Here is an 18840-nt window from a genome sequence, read left to right on the forward strand (position 1 = left end):
TTTCCTGAGAAGAAGAAAACATGATTGAAAGTCCAACAGCGGCGTCGCTGGACTTGTTGATACTTCAGTTGGAGGATAGTATGACCTGGATAGGGATACCAGTTAGCAAATAATGTTAGTGTTAAATTTTTATTGAAGTACTGCAAGTCTCCAAGCTGTTACCATGGAAGTAAAGAGACTGCACTGATACACTGGTTTATTTCATATGTTTTGAGTCATGAGTGAACCATGCAGCGCTTCAATCCAGTAACTTTGCAGTCACGACAAAGGGATTGCAGTGTTACAATTATATTTACTGTATCATTTTTATTTATGTTATTATTATTACGAAAATGATACTACTGTATGAAGAAACCTGGGCGAATTTGTCCGAAACGGCCTGAAGGCGAGCCATGAAGGGATGAAGCCTAAGGCGTATACGTACTGTCGTTGGAAGACCCGTAACACCTATGCTTTCGATATTTGATGGTCGTTTAAACAATCGGTTTTTTGTGTTTCACACAAAGAAAAATCTAAAGGTAGAGCATGGCGATTGTGATACATGACAGGTTCAACAATATATTTGTCCTGAATGGCACTTTAAATCAAAATGGCGGTCTGTGGAGTCAGCCGTCGTCCACCATAATGACCATCACAGACATAATCACATCACAACATCGCTGTCATGTGACCAGATCCTCAGCTCTGATTGGTGTACTTTTGTGAAGGACATACATACATACGGACAGACAAACACTGTTCCAGACGGCTTTGCCCGACACCGTAAAAACTGGTGTGTTTGTGGGGACTCAGGTTTTGATTTTAGTGATGTTTAAAAGTTCGTGCTTTGAGGCCTCACATAGCTCAAGCATTTTGGGCTCTTACATGATTTATTCTTATGATGTCATCATTTTGTGATATCATTTTTCACTGCTGCTGACACAGTTTAAGACTTGACTCAAACAAATCCCGAGAAAATCGGAAAACATTTGACTTTTTAAACAGAAAAAAAAAAAAAAAAAAAAAAAAATCGCACCAGTCTGAAGGAAGCGGTTCAGTTTGGCATTTTTAATATGAAATTGGCAAAGCCGAGAAACGCATGAAATCCGTTAAAATTACCCTTAATAAACCGATAGATCCAGCCTTTATAACCCTTTAGAATTACCCTTTTGAATCTATGAGAATTATCCTTTAGATACCTTTAGAATTGCACCTCAGAACCAATTAAAATTACCCTTTGGAATCTTTGGAATGAAAAAGAGGTTCTTCTTCTTCATTTAGGCTTACAAACATAGCCATCTATATTGAAGCGGCTTCACCGCTTAAAAATAGTGGCGACTTGATTTTGAAGCCCCTTTCTGAACGGACAGACAGAGTGGCGGAGAATAGATAAATAGACTAGAAAGGGCATTCGGTAGAGCCAATACCTTATCAATGGTAAAAAATCACTCAAACTTAAAAAATTCTCGTATTGGTATTTGGATATTCATAAAATTTGAATCAATTCTTCAATATATCTGATTTAGCATGAGCTGATCACTCAACGGTGAGGAATCACTTTTTAAAATGTCAGATCCGAATCTTCACCAAAATTTCATCCTTGTCACACACTCAAACACTCCATCAAGTTCATCCGAATCCATCCACAACTCTGTGAGATATCCTGTTCACAGACAAACAAACAAATAAACAGACAGCAGTGAAATTCCATAACCTGTGCCCACCGATGGTGGCAGAGCTACAAACATGGAGAGACAACGGATATGGTCCGAACACTAAGCTTTGATAAACTTGAAGGACACATGGCACAATTCAAGCCATTAAGAGTGTGGTGATGCATGACGTGGACGCGGAAGTTCATGTTTATTTTGTTCAAGACTTGACCTGCTGCCCTATTATCAGTTCACGCTCTCTCTCACCATGCTCTTCCATGATACTCCATGTTGCAGAGAAACAATGACAATGGAAGATGCAAAAAACAGAAGAAAAGGAGTGCCGGTTACCTGCAACAATGAAACGAGACATTTTTCTTGAACCAAGTGTGGTTCACAATCTCCTGCAAAACAATGGATGTGTTGGAATCAAATATGAACACGATCAGGAAACACCTCCACTGGTGAGCAATTGCATTTTCATCCACAATAACAGGTCAGTTACCCCAGCATGTGTGAACATTCTTATTCATGCAAATAAAACACTGCATATGAAAACTGCATCAATCCCTCACCGTCATAGTGAGCCTCTCCTTTGGATCCTCCCGAAGCATCGCAGCCAGAAGGGAAACCAAAGTTTCCCTTGCAAAGGTTGTTGGACTGTTTTCCACATTGAAGTCAGTCTCATCTTGTGACACCTGCAAAGAAGTAAAACAAATGTATTTTGACCGAATACCAAACAATCGTCGCAATTGAATACTAACATTTGCATAATAAGCACATTCCAAACAAGCACTCACTGATGCAATAACCAAGGTTTGACTCAAAACTAATAAAATACATTTTCATTCATCAAATAAGTTATGGTGCACAACACAAAAGTTTTTTTTTTTGCTGAAAAAGAAACCCTGTCGACTCAATAATTGGATATTAAGTATCAACAACAACTAACTAACAACTCGGACTCGGACCAACAACGTCTATAACTGCTATTAGCAGTGCTGCTATTTGCGGTTCCGTGATTGGTGGTTCCGCTATTCGCAGAATCCGCATATTCATGGTTGATAAAATGCGACCCGTTTCTCTGTTCGCGGGAAAATGCAAATACACGGGTTTTTTTTCTTTTCGTGTCTGTGTTCTGTGAAATCGCGGTTTTTTCCCTCCCTATTCGCGACCGTGTTCCACGAATTCACGGTTCTTCAGGGGCGCAAAAAACTAAAATTCACGAGCAGCCAGCTTGACTCATTTATAAAACCCACCTTTTACCAGCCATGCATACAGCAGCTGGACAAATGCAAAAAACTTATTCTACGAGCCGAGAACATGACCTGATTAAACTGTGCAGCAAGTACAGTACTGCACATTCACTGCTGTGTACTTGGGGTTTTCATGGCTTTCGTGCCGCGAATTTTAGCCGCACTACAAGCGAGCTTCACGGGATATCCCACCAGATGTGTGAACAAGTCATCCTCCGCGAGTTATAGAATTCAAACGCTTCAATAAATCGATACAGTTTGCAGCTGATGGTAAAGCATCCTCAGAGCTGTTACACAATGAAAACGCTTCGGGAGAGGTCCCACCAGGTGTGTAAACAAGTCAGCCTCTGCGAGTTACAGAATGCAATGCATAATTAAATCTATTCTTGAAATTACCAGATGTGCTCAATACCCACAATGCTCGCAATCGTACATATACAGTGCATTCAGAAAGTATTCAGACCCCCTCACTTTTTTCACATTTTGTTATGTTGCAGCCTTGTGCTGAAATCGTTTAAATTCATTTTTTCCCTCATCAATCTGCACTCAATACCCCATAATGACAAAGAGAAAACAGGATTTTTGAAAGTTTTGAAAATTTATTAAAAAGAAAAAACTGAAATATCACATTGACATAAGTATTCAGACCCTCAACTCAGTACTTAGTTGAAGGACCTTTGGCAGCGACTGCAGCCTCGAGTCTTCTTGGGCATGACGCGACAAGCTTTGTAAACCTGGATTTGGGGATTTACTGCCACTCTTCTCTGCAGATCCTCTCAAGCTCTGTCAGGTTGGATGGGGACCGTCGGTGGACAGCCATTTTCATGCCTCTCCAGAGATGTTCGATTGGGTTCAAGTCAGGGCTCTGGCTGGGGCACTGAAGGACCTTCACAGAGTTGTCCTGAAGCCACTCCTGCGTTGTCTTGGCTGTGTGCTTAGGGTCAGTGTCCTGTTGGAAGGTGAACCTTCGGCCCAGTCTGAGTTCCTGAGTGCTCTGTTTCAGGTTTTCATTAAGGATATCTCTGTACTTTGCTCTGCTAATTGTTCCCTCCACCCTGACCAGTCCCCCAGTCCCTGCTGCTGAAAAACACCCCAACAGCATGATGTTGCCACCACCATGCTTCACCATTGGGGTGGTATTGGGCAAGTGATGAGCGGTGCCTGGTTTCCTCCAGACATGATGATTAGAATTTAAGCCAAACAGTTCAATCTTGGCTTCATCAGACCACAGAATCTTGTTTCTCACAGTCTGAGTCCTTTAGGTGCTTTTTTTTGCAAACTCCAAGCGGGCTTTCATGTGTCTTTCACTGAGGAGAGGCTTCCGTCTGGCCACTCTGCCATAAAGCCCAGATCGGTGGAGTGTTGCAGTGATGGTTGTCCATCTGGAAGTTTCTCCCGTCTCCACACAGGATCTCTGGAGCTCAGCCACAGTGACCATCGGGTTCTTGGTCACCTCTCTTACCAAGGCTCTTCTCCCCCGATTGCTCAGTTTGGCTGGGCGGCCAGCTCTTGGAAGAGTCTGGTTGTTCCAAACTTCTTCCATTTAAGAATTATGGAAGCCACAGTGCTCTTGGGAACCTTCAATGCAGCAGAATTTTTTTTGTAGGCTTCCCCAGAGCTGTGCCTCGACACAATCCTGTCTCTGAGCTCTGCAGGCAGTTCCTTCAACCTCATGGCTTGGTTTTTGCTCTGATATGCATTGTCAGCTGTGAGACCTTATATAGACAGGTGTGTGCCTTTCCAAATCATGTCCAATCAATTGAATTTACCACAGGTGGACTCCAATCAAGCTGTAGAAACATCTCAAAGATGATCAAGAGGATTGGGAGGCACCTGAGCTAAATTTCAAATGTCAAAGCAAAGGGTCTGAATACTTAGTATGTCAATGTGATATTTCAGTATTTTATTTTCAATAAATTTGCAAAACTTTCTAAAATCCTGTTTTCTCTTTGTCAAAGGTATTGACAAATAGAGGGTATTGAGTGTAGATTAATGAGGGAAAAAATGAATTTAAACGATTTCAGCCTCGGGCTGCAACGTAACAAAATGTGAAAAAAGTGAAGGGGTCTGAATACTTTCTGAATGCACTGTAAATACAGATTGTGTCCTCGATCTCGATCATTGTTCTCGTCCCGTTGCTTTGACCTTTTGAATGTCGCTCTGCTCATTGTTCAATAATGGCTCCCAAACAGAAGACCAGTGCCAGAGATGGGTCGACTACCAAGAGGCAGAAGAAAGTCATGAGGCTTAGCCAGAAGGTAGAGCTGCTCGACCACCTTTCAAGAGGAGAGAGTGCAGCCTTTGTGGGCAGGCATGATGTCGTGAACGAATCTACCGTCCGCAACATGCCGAAGAAGAAGAAGAAGGCCATTCATGAGAAACTTTCAGCAAGCACTGCATCAAATACCAAGGTGGTCACCCATGTCCGGTATATCCACATGGAAAGGATGGAGAAGACTCTCAGAATATGGATTGAGGACAACACGCAGACGAGGGAGTTCATGTTGAAAACCATGATGCTGAACCCTTTCCTAAATCCACTAATCGAGCACTTTTTGGACGCCATTCCCAAGGTTTCCGAGGAGGAGGAGGAGGCGGTGGCGGGCAGTAATGATGAAGAGGTGCCGAGGTCCAACCTCACAGTCCAGTTCCGGGGTGAGTTGCTGCATGACATGAGCGATTGTCGACATGGTGCAAGAGACTGACCCAGTCGTGGAGAGGAAGCTCAAGTTCAAGAGGGCCTTGGATGATGCACTGCTCCCATACAAAGAGCTGCATCAAAACGTGCAGCAATCTGCCAGGCAGCTCCCCATCACCCAATTCTTCAGCCCTGCTCCCTCCACCACAAGACCACCAGCACTCTCCTGCCTTCCTCTCAGCGTTCTCACCTTATCCAACCTCTCCTGGCTCTCCCTGAGTGCAATATTTTGCTGCAACATCCTTTGGGTCACCCTCAAAGTTCGAGGAATTCTTGGGATTTTAATTCATCACCATCATCACCATCATTATTTGAAAGTTGCGTGTTTGTAAAATTTAAATTTTTAACGGTACATGATGGTGTTGTGTTTTTTTACTTTCACGGTATCGTATGGTTAAGCACTTTTAATAACCTGTAAGCGCATTCCTTCAATAAATCGGAAATTGTACTTTACCTGGTGTTGTCCTTTTTTTTCTTCTTTTTTTTTACTTTCACAATACGGTATGGTTCAGCACATTTAATAAACTGTCAGCGCATTCCTTCAATAAATTGGAAATGGTACTTGGTGTTGTCGTATTTTTAAAAAAATTGTTTACATTTTTTGTGAAACTGTAATCATGTGCATTTGTGGTCGAAAACATTTTAAACTTCAAATATATTCCTCCATGAATCAGGACCCGCCGGGAACCTGTAACCCATTGAACCTGTAACCCATCCCTCTTTTCCCCATTGAAACAATGCCACGGCACACATTCATGGGATTTTCATCGACCTTCTCAGATTTTCATTAACGTTCGCAGATTTCCATCGGCCTTCGCGGGTTTTGTCACGCCATTTCCGGGACTTTCATCAACCTTCGCTGATTATTGTCGACATTCAAAAGATTTGCATCACCATTCGCAGATTTTGCTTTGCCGTTTGCGGTTTGGTCCTCTCTATTCGTGGATTTTTGTGACTCGGGAACCTATCCCCCATTTTTCCTTTGAAACAATGCCCCGCTATTCGTGGGTTTCGCTCTTCGTGGATTTTCCAGGAACATATCCCCCGCGAATAGCGGGATCCGACTGTATATGTGGGTTTATTTGGCCTAAGGCGAGCAAAGCGAGGGCAATGCTGTTTATACCCGATTCAGGGCCTTCAGAAAGTATTCACACCCTTTGACGTTTTTTAAAAAACATTTTTTTGCTACAGCCTGAATTTAAAATGGATTAAATTTAGATTATTTGCACTGATTGATACATAATACCGTATTTTCTGGTGTAATAACGACACCTTTTTATCGACAAAAAAGTTAAAAGTTAGAGGTGGGGTAAATACACAGATGTAGAAAAAAGTCTTTAAAACAATCAATCATGATTTTCAATTATATTCCAAACGTCACACATATAACAGTAGATCTATATCCTAGATAATCGGGGAATGTTTAGAGTTCCAGGGCCGGGTTTGCAATGGCTCCGATGACTCCGAGGTGCCAAGCCCCCAATCAGAAGGGGCCCGTAATGATCAAGATAGAAGGGGCCCCCGCACAAAACACCCCTCTCCCCCCCCTACCCCCCACCTTAAACTGTGTCCATTGCGCTATGTTTATATAGAGATTATGTGTTGAATATAATACTGCTTTTTAAAAACAGGGGCAAACCCGTGGGCACGTACCTGGTAGAATAAAGCAGTGTACTACACTGACAAAAGGTATTTTAAACAGTATCACCGTATTATAAACCAATTTCAATGGTTGCTCGAATACAGGGCAGCATGTAGAATGATACTAACGTGATTTAAAAAAAAACTATAAGCAAACAAACAAAAAAACACATTTTGGGGGGGCAACACCCCCCCCCCCCCTCCAAGATCCACACACCCCCTTAGACCCAGATTTTTCTAATACCTGCAACAAACATTGGTACATCATGGGTGATGAAGGTTGTAGTCAAGTTTCATCGAAATAGTGTGTGGGGTTTCAGAGGAAAAAGCAAATTCCTATTTTGGGGGTCAAGCCTGGATCCACTTTGAATCATGTCCAATCAATCGAATTGGCCACAGGTGTACCCCAATGAAGTTGTGGAGACATCTCTAGGATGGTCAAAGGAAATTGGATGCACATGAGCTCAATTTGGAGTGTCACAGCAAAGCGGTTGAACCCTTATTGACATTTCAGCTTTTCATTTTAAATATTTTACAAAATATTATGTAAAAAAAAAAATCCACTTTGACATTATGGGGTATTATGTAAAGATCCATTTTCAAAAACTGCATTTCGTCAATCTTCACTTTCTTCCTTATCCTCCTCTCCAACACCCTTTCCAATACCTTCATCCCATGCTCCAATAACTTTATCGCTTGATACGAGCCACAGTCCAGAGGGTCACCTTTCCCCTTGTATAGAGGGACGAGGGTACTTAGTTCCCAATCCACTGGAATGCGGCCTTCTTTCACCACCAGATTGCAGATCTCTGTCATTCTGTCCACACCCCAATTTCCCGCTGCCTTAAACATATCTCCCACAACTCCCGTCGGCCCTCCCGCTTTTCTACTCTTCATTGCTTTTATCGCTTCCTCAACTTCCTTCTCGGTTATCTTTCTTCTCTGCCGGTCCTAAAACTGGGTTACTCTCTATTGTTGCCATCCCATTCATTCTCTGCATTCAACAATATTTCCATATATCTCTTCCATCTTCCTTTAATTCCATCTGGGTCCACAACGATTTGTCCCACTTCATCCTTCAAGCAACTCACCCCCATCACATCACACCTCTCTTTCGCTATCTGCTTTGCAATCCTGAAAACCGCTCTCTGACCCTCTTCCAAATCCAAGCGTTCTCCGACCATTTTCCTACATGCCTCCATCACCTTTGTGTCCCAGAGGTGCCCCCTAGAGGGGTGGGGGTGTCCCAGAGGGGGGGGGGGTTTGGCCCAGTGCTCGATTTGGACATCCTTGGAGGGAGTTTGTCCCCGGGCTGTGAAATTCGGACCAGGAGAGGTTATTGGGGTCGGCCTCGTTGAAAATTTGCCGCCTTCAAAATTGGTTTATGCCAGACAGCTGGGGGGGTGTACTGACAGGATTTGGACGTGGGGTCCGACTAAGGGTGTCTTGGTATGACCCAGGTCACACAGGGGGTCTGGTGGAGTGTGGCGTCCCTGGTAAATCGGGGCACCGCCCGAGCGAGTGTCTTGGGCCGGCAGGGTCGCCGAACCCTGGAGGGGTTGGGGACCTCCGGGGGTGTTCAAGGTGGCCACTGAATGTGCAACTGGCGTGGTGCACCATGAGGACCACTAGGGGGAGGTGTTGTAGGCCGCGCTTTGGTGGCGGCACCACAGACGGCCAATAAGGGCCTGATGTTGTGACCGCCTGGGCATGCGGCCTGGCAGCCTCTCCATGAGACTCTGAGACAGCCAGCATATAATGACCTGCCATGCTGCTGTGCTGGTCTATGGATAGGTTCGAACCGCATGGACAGGTATGATATAGCCCACCGGACAACCAATGGGGCATCTGTGGAACATGATGGTATGAGCATGGTCTTCCACAGATGTTCCGCGACGATTTTGTGGACTCTCGGCTTGGAAAGAGAGCCATGGGATAAATCGGGAAATTTGAACGAGCCAAGCATACGAGGCCATGCTCAGCTGGCAAGTATATTGAGAAGCACCCTCCTTTGATGAATGCAGTGAATTGTGAAAGAAAAAAAATTGGCATGGGTAATTTGAGGGTTAGATGCAAAATTGGGGGAGAATTTTGTGAAGCCATGGTGGACAATGGGGCCAGTGACACCATTATTAATCCAGGTGTGTCGAAGATTTTAATCCACATGTACAGGCAGACACACACCAACAGACACACTGACATTGTTTGACTCAGTAAGGATGTTACAAAGGAGAAACGTATTTTAATTGGATAATTATAAAGGCGATTGATTTATTGGAGACTCTTTAGTTCATGAAATCTGCTCTGAGAGTGTTGTGCCCCAGCCGTGCTGTTGGTGAGATGGCAGGGTGGGGTGAAGGTCAGCCAACTCCTCACTTGGAGTGTTTGCAGGAGATGTCTGGAGCACAGCGGCCTCTGTTTTGAACTGATAAATGCAAACACCTTTGTACTAACATCTCACAAAAGGAAGCATTTGCCCTATTCATATGAAATTTATATGTTACATCTTAAATGCTAAACGAAATAGTGTACCGTTTTACATGGTTGTGAATTAGAATTCAAATGTTGGCAAACTAGTTAATTGTATTGTGGTTAATAAAAATGGTCTTAAAACTAAATATATGAATGTCCATACAAAGGTCAAGACGCCCTGGGCTCCAAGATGTCTGCAATCCCTATCGCTTGTACGTAAAACAACCTTTGGTTTACTGCGGCATAATTCAAAACATTACAACCTCTGTGGCCTTGATGATGAGATAATCGGCCATGTTCGAGAGTATAAAATTGAGACCACTGAGAGAGGGAGGGTGAGAGAGGTCCTGGCCCAAATGTTGTTGCTGTTCTGTATTTGATGTTATTTTAATGTACTTTTGAAGGTACTCCAAGTACCTCTGTATCTTTGGTATGTTATTTGTGCCAGACCCCCTCTCCCGAGTGTGATGAAATGAAGGAGAACATCCTCATTGTAATTCCCTCTCCAGTGGTGGGGCTTCCCTATAAGAGGGATGGCTTTGGGAGTGAGGGATTACTGCACTAATTAAATGCGACTGGACTTGAGTTGGTAAGTTGAATAATGTTGCTTATGGGCTTGCTTGAGATGTGCTCGGGAATTATGTTAAGAGTTCTAATGTATTACTTATTCCTTGTTGTAGATGATGTGGAGATTGATTTCAATAAAGCCATATATCTTGAGAGAGGTTGTGAATTAAAATTCTAACCACACCGAGAATTAAAATATATTCTTCATTGTAATCCCACGCAGAGGACAATCGATTATTTCATTACAATTGTGTTGACCTAATAATGATCTAAATTAATCCTAGTTAGACCAAAGTGTTGGAGGCTGGAAAAAAATTGATAGGTAATCAGGACACAGCCTTCAAATGGCTATGGTGGCGACGGTGCCAATATTGGGATGCGGTGTTGTGAGGATAGAGTTAGGCAGTCTGGAGGTCAATGTGGTGGTATGGGTGGCCGAGGTGTGTGACCATGTCTTCTGGAATTGAGTTCTTGGTTGAACACGACTGTCAACTACACCTTTGGTGAGGTCAAATGTGGTTGGGCACTCGGGGCTGCACATTTGGTCGAACTGGGGAATGCGAGGAGGTGCAGGGGACATGATGGGGATGCCACGCACTACGACAGTGCTCCTCAGGTCTGAGGCCTTGGTAATGGTGGAGTTGGCGGCAGGTGCTCACCACATTGGCCAGCTTGGGCTCGTGGAGCCGTGGTCCTCACAGGGGGCTGAAGGATGGATGGTGGGTCACGCCCTTGTGGACACTCGTGGGCCATGTTGGCGGTCCGGCTGTTCAAGTTATCCCGATAGCCCTCGCACGGTGGAGGGGCAGAGCTGTCCTAGCCAAGTTTAGTCGTGTAATAAAGGTCACCGGAGGAGGCGGTTCCACATGCTTGCCAGTACAGTCGGATAGAAGGAAATTTGTAGGAAATTGGTTGGCCCCATGGGTAAATTTGGGAATACGGCAGGGTGGATGGCACTCTTGGACCCGACCAACATGTGACTACGTGCACTTGAGGCAAGGCCTTGATATTTACTGTTCCAAGTGTTTGGTGCTTCCTCACAAATTGGAAAATGAGTCATTTGGAATGGGGAGGACGAGAATGATGACATGGTCAGTGAGGGAATCGGTTTTAGCACCACAAAGTGTCTTTTGGGTGGCGATTGTGTGTGTGTAAACGTTTTGGTGTTTTTGTGTTGTCGTGAGAATGGAAATTGGATTGTGTTTGGAAGAGAGAATGTGGGAAATACAACATGTAAGCAGGCCATGGCAGTACACCAAAAAATACCAACATCTTTATTGCATGACCGTGTTGAGAATTGAATGGCAGCAGGGGAATGAATGTCATTTTGGATTTTGTGGGTGGGGAAGGTATGTGTGTCCATTGGAATGGATAAATTTTTCAAGCGAAGGTCAAGCTAAGGTGTGTGTTCAAGAAAGAGTGGTTTTGTGTGGTGACATTTTTCTTCCTGCCCAAGAGTTAGGAGCGAGGACTCAACAGTGAAAATATTTGAATGGTTGCGAAGGGGTGTAGAGCAGTAAGGAATGCAGGTAAGTCAGCTACGGCTCGTTTCCCAAAGCCCCTCCTAATTTATTTCATTGGCTAATAAAGTGTGAGTCGGTAAGTGTTAAGGCTGGAACGGTAACGCCTGCATTGAACCTTGCAGGAGCTACAGTTCCTGGAGGGGGTGGGGAGGGCAGAGGCTGTGTTACGTGTGTGGGTGTCGGCATGACACACCTTATTTGATATCTAAATTGTGTCGGCGAGCATGCTCCGAATGTCGTGTAGAACCACCTCTGTATCTAAGTATGCCAAATGTCCGGGGTACATCGTGCAGTCACGTGAAAAACAAAGTACACCCCATGGAAAGTTTGACTTTTTCAACATATTTCAACATACAGCTATTTGATCATTTCAACAATATTGAGAGATAAAGGTGATATAATAACAAATATCATGAAACATTTACATTTTGTTGTCCATTGTATAATTTAAAAAAACAGAAATGCAAATTTCGCATGTGGAAAAAGGAAGTACACCCCTACATTTATCACCACTTCAAATACCTAAAATTAGAATCAGGTGCACCAGCTCAGGTGCAAATGATTAGAACATCGTTGGAGAGAATCTTGGAGGAACCTGTCTTATTTAAACCTCAGACATTTAGTTTGGTTTGCTCTTTGTTGTTGAAGTGTGCGGCATCACCATGCCCAGATAAAAAGAGCTCTCGGAGGCCTGCAGAAAGAAGGTTATAGATGCCTACGAGTCTGGGAAGGGATTAAAAAAGATCTCCAAAAAATTTGAAATTAATCATTCGACTGTCCGGAAGATCATCTACAAGTGGAGAAGATTCCAAACAACTGCCAACTTGATCAGGCCAGGCCGGCCCAGCAAGTTCAGCCCGAAAGCAGACCGCAAGATGCTGAAAGAAGTCTCTGAGAACCCCAGAATGTCATCACGGGACCTCCAGGTAGCTCTTGCCACTGTTGATGTCAAAGTGCACGAGTCTACCATCAGAAAGAGGCTGCACATATTTGATCTACATGGGAGGTGTGCCAGGAAGAAACCTTTGCTGTCCAGAAAGAACATCAGGGCAAGACCAAAGTTTGCCAATGAACACCAAGGCAAAGACCAGCACTTCTGGAACAATGTGATCTGGACAAATGAGTCAAAGGTAGAGCTATTTGGCCACAGTACCAGAAGACATGTTTGGCGAAAACCAAAGACAGCATTTGACCACAAGAACCTGATACCAACTGTAAAGCATGGTGGTGGAAATATTATGGTTTGGGGCAGCTTTGCTGCATCAGGGCCTGGGCAGCTCACCATCGTAGAATCCACGATGAATTCTTCATTGTCCCAGAGGGTGCTTGAGGATAATGAGAGTCCATCTGTCAGAAAATTGAAGTTCAACCGAGGGTGGACCTTGCAACATGACACTGACCCTAAAGATACCAGTAAATCAACCAAGGAATGGCTGAAAAGAAAGAAATGGAGGGTTCTGGAATGGCAAAGTTAAAGCCCAGATCTAAATCCCATCGAGATGTTGTGGGGGGATTTAAAACGAGCTGTGCACGCAAGAAACCCCTCAAACATCGCACAGCTGAAATAATTCTGCATGGAGGAGTGGGCAAAAATTTATCCCAGTCGATGTCAGAGACTGGAAGACAGTTATAAGAAACGCCGACTTGAGGTTGTTTCTGTCAAAGGGGGAATACCACCTATTAGAGCCAAGGTTCCGGTGTACTTACTTTTTCCACAGAAGGAAATGGCATCCCTGTTAATTTTTTGTTGAATAAATTATTGCAAGGTCAATTTTTCATTGTTTTTTTGTTCAAGTAGATCACCTTTATCTGTCGATAGTTTAAATGAAGATCAAATGTTGATATGTCCACATATGTTAAAAAGATTTTAAAAACATTTCATGGGGTGGACTTACTTTTTCCACATGCGAAATTTACATTTATGTTTTTTTAAATTATACAATACAACAACAACATGCATTTTAAGGCCATTTTCCCTGCTAGAGCGGGGGTTAGCCTTGCGGTCCCAATGACAATCTTCTCCATTTTGCCCTATTTTCTGCATCTCTCCTTGTTAACCCCCTTGCCCACATTTCTTCTTCCACCATCTTTCGCCAAGTCTTTCTCGGTCTTCCCCATCCTCTACTTCCTTCTACATTAATTTCCATCACTCTTCTCAACCAGTCACTTTCATCCTTCCTCAACACATGACCAAACCATCTCAACCTGTTCCTCTTCACAGCATCAATCACAGGCAATATTCCCATCATCTTTCGCAATTCATCATTTGTCTTCCTCTCTCTCAACGATAGTCTGCACATCCATCGAACCATTCGCATTTCCACCCTTTCCAGCCTTTGTTGCTGCTCTACGTTCATTACCCATGTCTCGCTCCCATAAATCATAACATTTCTCACACATGCAGCATACACCTTTCCCTTCAGCTTCAGCGACACTCTCCTCCTCATCAACACGCCACTCAGTTCCCGAAACTTCTTCCATGCACATCTCACTCGAGCAACCGTTGCCGAGTCTGATCCACCTTCTCCATTCAGCATGTCTCCGAGGTAGCAAAATGTTTTCACACCTTCCAGCTTCATGCCGTCTCCAAGATCCAACTCAACATTTCCTCCACCTGCAGCTCCCTCTGTGCACACCTTACACTTGAATGTAGCTGCCACACTGGTTAATGACCCTCTCAAACCACTACATTTTTGATGAACCCACTCAGGGCACATTGTACATTGAATGGAATTCACTCCGACACCCTTCCTACACACAGCACTCGGCCACTTCCCAGTTCTTTCCACCTCACCACATGCTTTACCACTTGCCATCACCTTCGTTTTTCCGATATTCACCTTCAGACCTTTTGTCTCCATACATTCCTTCCACTTGTTCATCTTCTCCTTCAGTCCATCCATACTTTCTGCAATTAACACCAGATCATCTGCATACAACAACTGCCACGGTAAACCCTCCTTTACGTTCTGAGCCAGCACCCCCATCACAGCTACAAATAGTAGTGGACTGAGTACCGACCCCTGATGCACTCCCACCTTCACCTCATACTCACCACTGTTCCCATCCTTCGTCCTTGCAGCTGTGCACGCTCTTTTGTACATTGCCATCACTACTCTGATCAACCATTCCTCCACTCCTAACTTCCTCAATGCCCATGTCAATACTTTGCGTGGAACCCTATCGAATGCTTTCTCCAGATCAACAAACCCAAAAAAACAACTTCTTCCTCTTCTCCATGTACTTCTCCTGCAACTGCCTCACAATGAAAAGCGTATCTGTCGTTCCTCTTCCTGGCATAAATCCAAACTGCATTTCGTCGATCTTCACTTTCTTCCTTAACCTCCTCTCCAACACCCTTTCCAATAACTTCATTCCATGCTCCAATAACTTTATCGCTCGGTACGAGCCACACTCCGGAGGGTCACCTTTCCCCTTGTTTAGAGGGACGAGGGTACTCAGTTCCCAATCCACTGGAATGCGGCCTTCTTTCACCACCAGATTACAGATCTCTGTCATTCTCGTCACACCCCAACTTCCTGCTGCCTTCAACATATCTCCCACAACTCCCGTCGGCCCTCCCGCTTTTCCACTCTTCATTGCTTTTATTGCTTCCTCAACTTCCTTCTCAGTTATCTTCTCTGCCGGTCCTAAAACTGGGTTACTCTCTATGTTGCCATCCCATTTATTCTCTGTATTCAACAGCATTTCCATATATCTTTTCCATCTTCCTTTAATTCCATCTGGGTCGACAACAATTTGTCCCACTTCATCCTTCAAGCAACTCACCCCCATCACATCACACCTCTCTTTCGCTATGTGCTTTGCAATCCTGAATACTGCTTTCTGACCCTCTTCCGAATCCAAGCGTTCTCCGAACATTTTCCTACATGCCTCCTGCGCCTTTGCTACCTCTTTCTTTGCAGCCTTCCTGGCTGCCTTATAACTTTCATGCTCTGCTGTTTCTGCTCCCGTACCCTTCGCCGTCTGCCACTCCTTGGACTTCTTCCTCTTCTCGTCAATCCTCTTTCCATCTTCATCATCCCACCACCATGTTTCCGAGTGCCTCGGTGGTCCTTTTGTCCATCCACATACCTCACCAACGGCTCCCAACAGACTAGCTTTCATTGACATCCAACCACTTTCAAGCTCAACCACATCATCCTCTACCCTACTCAGCCTCTCTTTTAATGCCTCCCTTACTGTCGCCTCTTTCAACCTCCACACCTTCATTCTTGGTTGGTACTTCACCCGCCGAGCTCTCCTCGCACCTTGCACCCTTACGTCGCAGACAACCAAGTGGTGCTGTGAAACAGCCTCCTCCCCCGGGATCACCTTTGTGTCCTGGAGGTGCCCCCTATCTCGCCTATGCACCATCAAGTAGTCAACGGTTGTCGTCGACCCACCTGACGTGTATGTAACAAGCTTATTATCCTCTTTCTGGAACTGAGTATTACAAATCAACAAATCAGCTCCATCAGCAAACTCCAAAATCCTTTCATCTTCTCCATTTCTCACACCATATCCGTAACCCCCATGAACTCCCTCAAAACCATCCATACTCCTTCCCACATGTCCATTCAGGTCTCCTCCCACCACAACAACTTCCTCATCTTTCACGTTTTCCATCAGCTTCTCTATCGCACACCAGAACTTGTCCTTCTCTTCATTGCTTCGACCAACCTGCGGAGCATATCCCGAGATGATGTTCACCAAGAGCTTTCCAATCATCATTTTCACCATCATCAACCTTTCACTCACTCTAATCACACTCACCACACTGTCTACAAACTCCTCAGAAAACAGGACACCAACACCATTCACGCCCTCCGGGCACCCTTGCCACACAAACTTGTATTTCTGTCCCTGCCTACGCTTCACCATTCTCACACCACTTCCCTCCCATCTCGTCTCTTGCACACAACATATGTCCACTCTTCTTCTGACCAATACTTCCACCACTTCTCCTGATCTCCCTGTCATTGTCCCTACATTCCATGTCCCAAACCTCAGAAACCGATCTCCACTTCGGGCTGCACCCTGCCCATATGTACTTGTAATTGTCATGGTTCTCTTTTTTGAGGCAATATTTTTATGGCCGGATGCCCTTCCTGACGCCAACCCTCTTAGTCGTCTCTTACGACACGCAGGGATACGGTGTACCTATTCTGACCAGGGTACACACTGGGAAACGTTTAAAACATGGAAATTCGGGGGGGGGGGGGCGTCGTTAGCCTCATGGCTGCGGTTTAAACATATTCCAACAATATCCAAACAGAACAATGAAAACCATGAAAAACAAGATATGGACTACAATGAACTACAAAATGCAAATGTTTCATGATATTTGTTCAATTATATCACCTTTATCTATCAATATTGTTGAAATGAAGATCAAATACGCAGCTGCATGTTGAAATATGTTGAAAAATTCAAAACTTACATGGGGTGTACTTACTTTTTCATGTGACTCTATGTCTCTCCATACGTGGAGCTACACTAACTATATAGGGTCCATAAGGATAAACCCAGTGTGTAATTGCCATGTGATTTTTCATTTCGTTGTTATTGAATCAAAAAAGGCACTTGACAAGCAAATTGAAACAAGCACGGTAAATGGATCCATTCACTCACAACACAACACTACCAGGTCCGACAAACCTAAAACATTCGCCGATTGGCAAGGGAACGTCATGCATACATTCCCGAAAGACTGGGCTCTGCCCCCTCAATGGTCTGCAGCTGAGAGGCCATGCCCCAAGCTTTGTGACAGGGCATGCGTCTGGCGGAGGGTGATGTCAGGGAGACGCGCAACGAACCTTGAGAGAGAGACTGGCCATCTTGTCGTCTTCTCGGTGCGAGACAGTGAGCGGTCACATTCTTGCTTCTCTCCTGCTGAGTGGGCCACGGAGGTCGCTTTCGCTCGTCGTTGGAGTGATTTGTGGGTCGAAAACGATTGCGTTGGATACGTCGTGTGCCGAGACGCTGGTTTCAAAACAGCTGGAGCTTGGAACGGCCAAGGAAGGGGAAAAAGGGCTGAGGTGATACGCGCCATTTTGGGAATCCAAGCGTTCTCCGAACATTTTCCTACATGCCTCCTGCGCCTTTGCTACCTCTTTCTTTGCAGCCTTCCTGACCCGCCCATGGCTTTGGGTAGCTATGAACCCCGATTGGAATTTGACGCCCTCGTTTGGACATAGAGCTGAGTTCGGCCGATAATGACACATTTACTTTCTTTACCTTATTATTCCCCGTTGTTCGTCATGTGCGTCAGTGTGGAGATGTCTCATATAGCTTTTTTAGTTACCTCACGTTTTTCTTTGTTCATTATTAATGTAAATAAATTAATTTGTACATTTTATTCTCTGTGTCTGTGGAATCGGATGACCCCACGTGTTTCCAATAAAATAAGGCCTCGAGCCTTTCCCATGCGCGCCAAAGACAATTCTGCCAGAGATTGGAGTGTATGCCTCGGAGTGTGAAACTTGCTTTGGTCATCCATCACCCTGAGGTGTTTACTCCAGGGTCGACGCTACAACTAATGTCAGGAGTGGGATTCGGACCCGGCGGACACTAGGTGTACGAGGGAACGAGTGCGACACCCGCTGATTGGATATTGCACTCAGCTTTTGGGATATCCAAATTTTAAACGGTCCTCCTTCTCTTCAGAGGGCGGATCGATTGTAGTGACCGGGGTGTCCAAAATTTGTTAGTCGATTGGTGTGCGAAAATGCAACATCGCGTTTTCGGAAATGAAAAAAATTAAAAAGTTTTGTCGGAAGTAAATTAAGCGCGTGCGGGAGGACTGCTCGTCACACATAATGGCAGATGTGCACGACATGGTGGAGCAGATGGAGGTTTCCGAGGGACACGGAAGCGGGCCGGGGGTAGAGTTGTATGAGGGTAGGATTGGAGCCTCCCGCGTCCTGAGCGTTTGTAAACCCTCCTCCCGGCCTGGGGCGCCGGAAACAGGTGCGATGATTTTCCAGGCCAAGTTCAAATTATTAATGGGAATGAGTGACGATATGAGGGGATTGAAGGGAGATATAAAC

The 18840-nt window shown here is 44.7% G+C and overlaps 1 protein-coding gene across 1 annotated transcript in view; it reads right to left on the bottom strand.

The window, feature by feature from the left end:
- Positions 1–18840, bottom strand: part of LOC137428380 (uncharacterized) — a 59221-nt gene that overhangs the window by 622 nt on the left and 39759 nt on the right. The window contains exons 12-13 of the mRNA XM_078777416.1: positions 2207–2329; positions 1983–2035 (exon numbers count right to left, since the gene is read on the bottom strand). Of these exons, the coding sequence (XP_078633542.1) occupies positions 1983–2035; positions 2207–2329 (176 nt within the window). The remainder of the gene's footprint in view (positions 1–1982; positions 2036–2206; positions 2330–18840) is intronic.

This window comes from Myxine glutinosa, chromosome 5, assembly GCF_964187855.1.
Source record: "Myxine glutinosa chromosome 5, kmMyxGlut1.1, whole genome shotgun sequence".
NCBI classification, from domain to species: Eukaryota; Metazoa; Chordata; class Myxini; order Myxiniformes; family Myxinidae; genus Myxine; species Myxine glutinosa.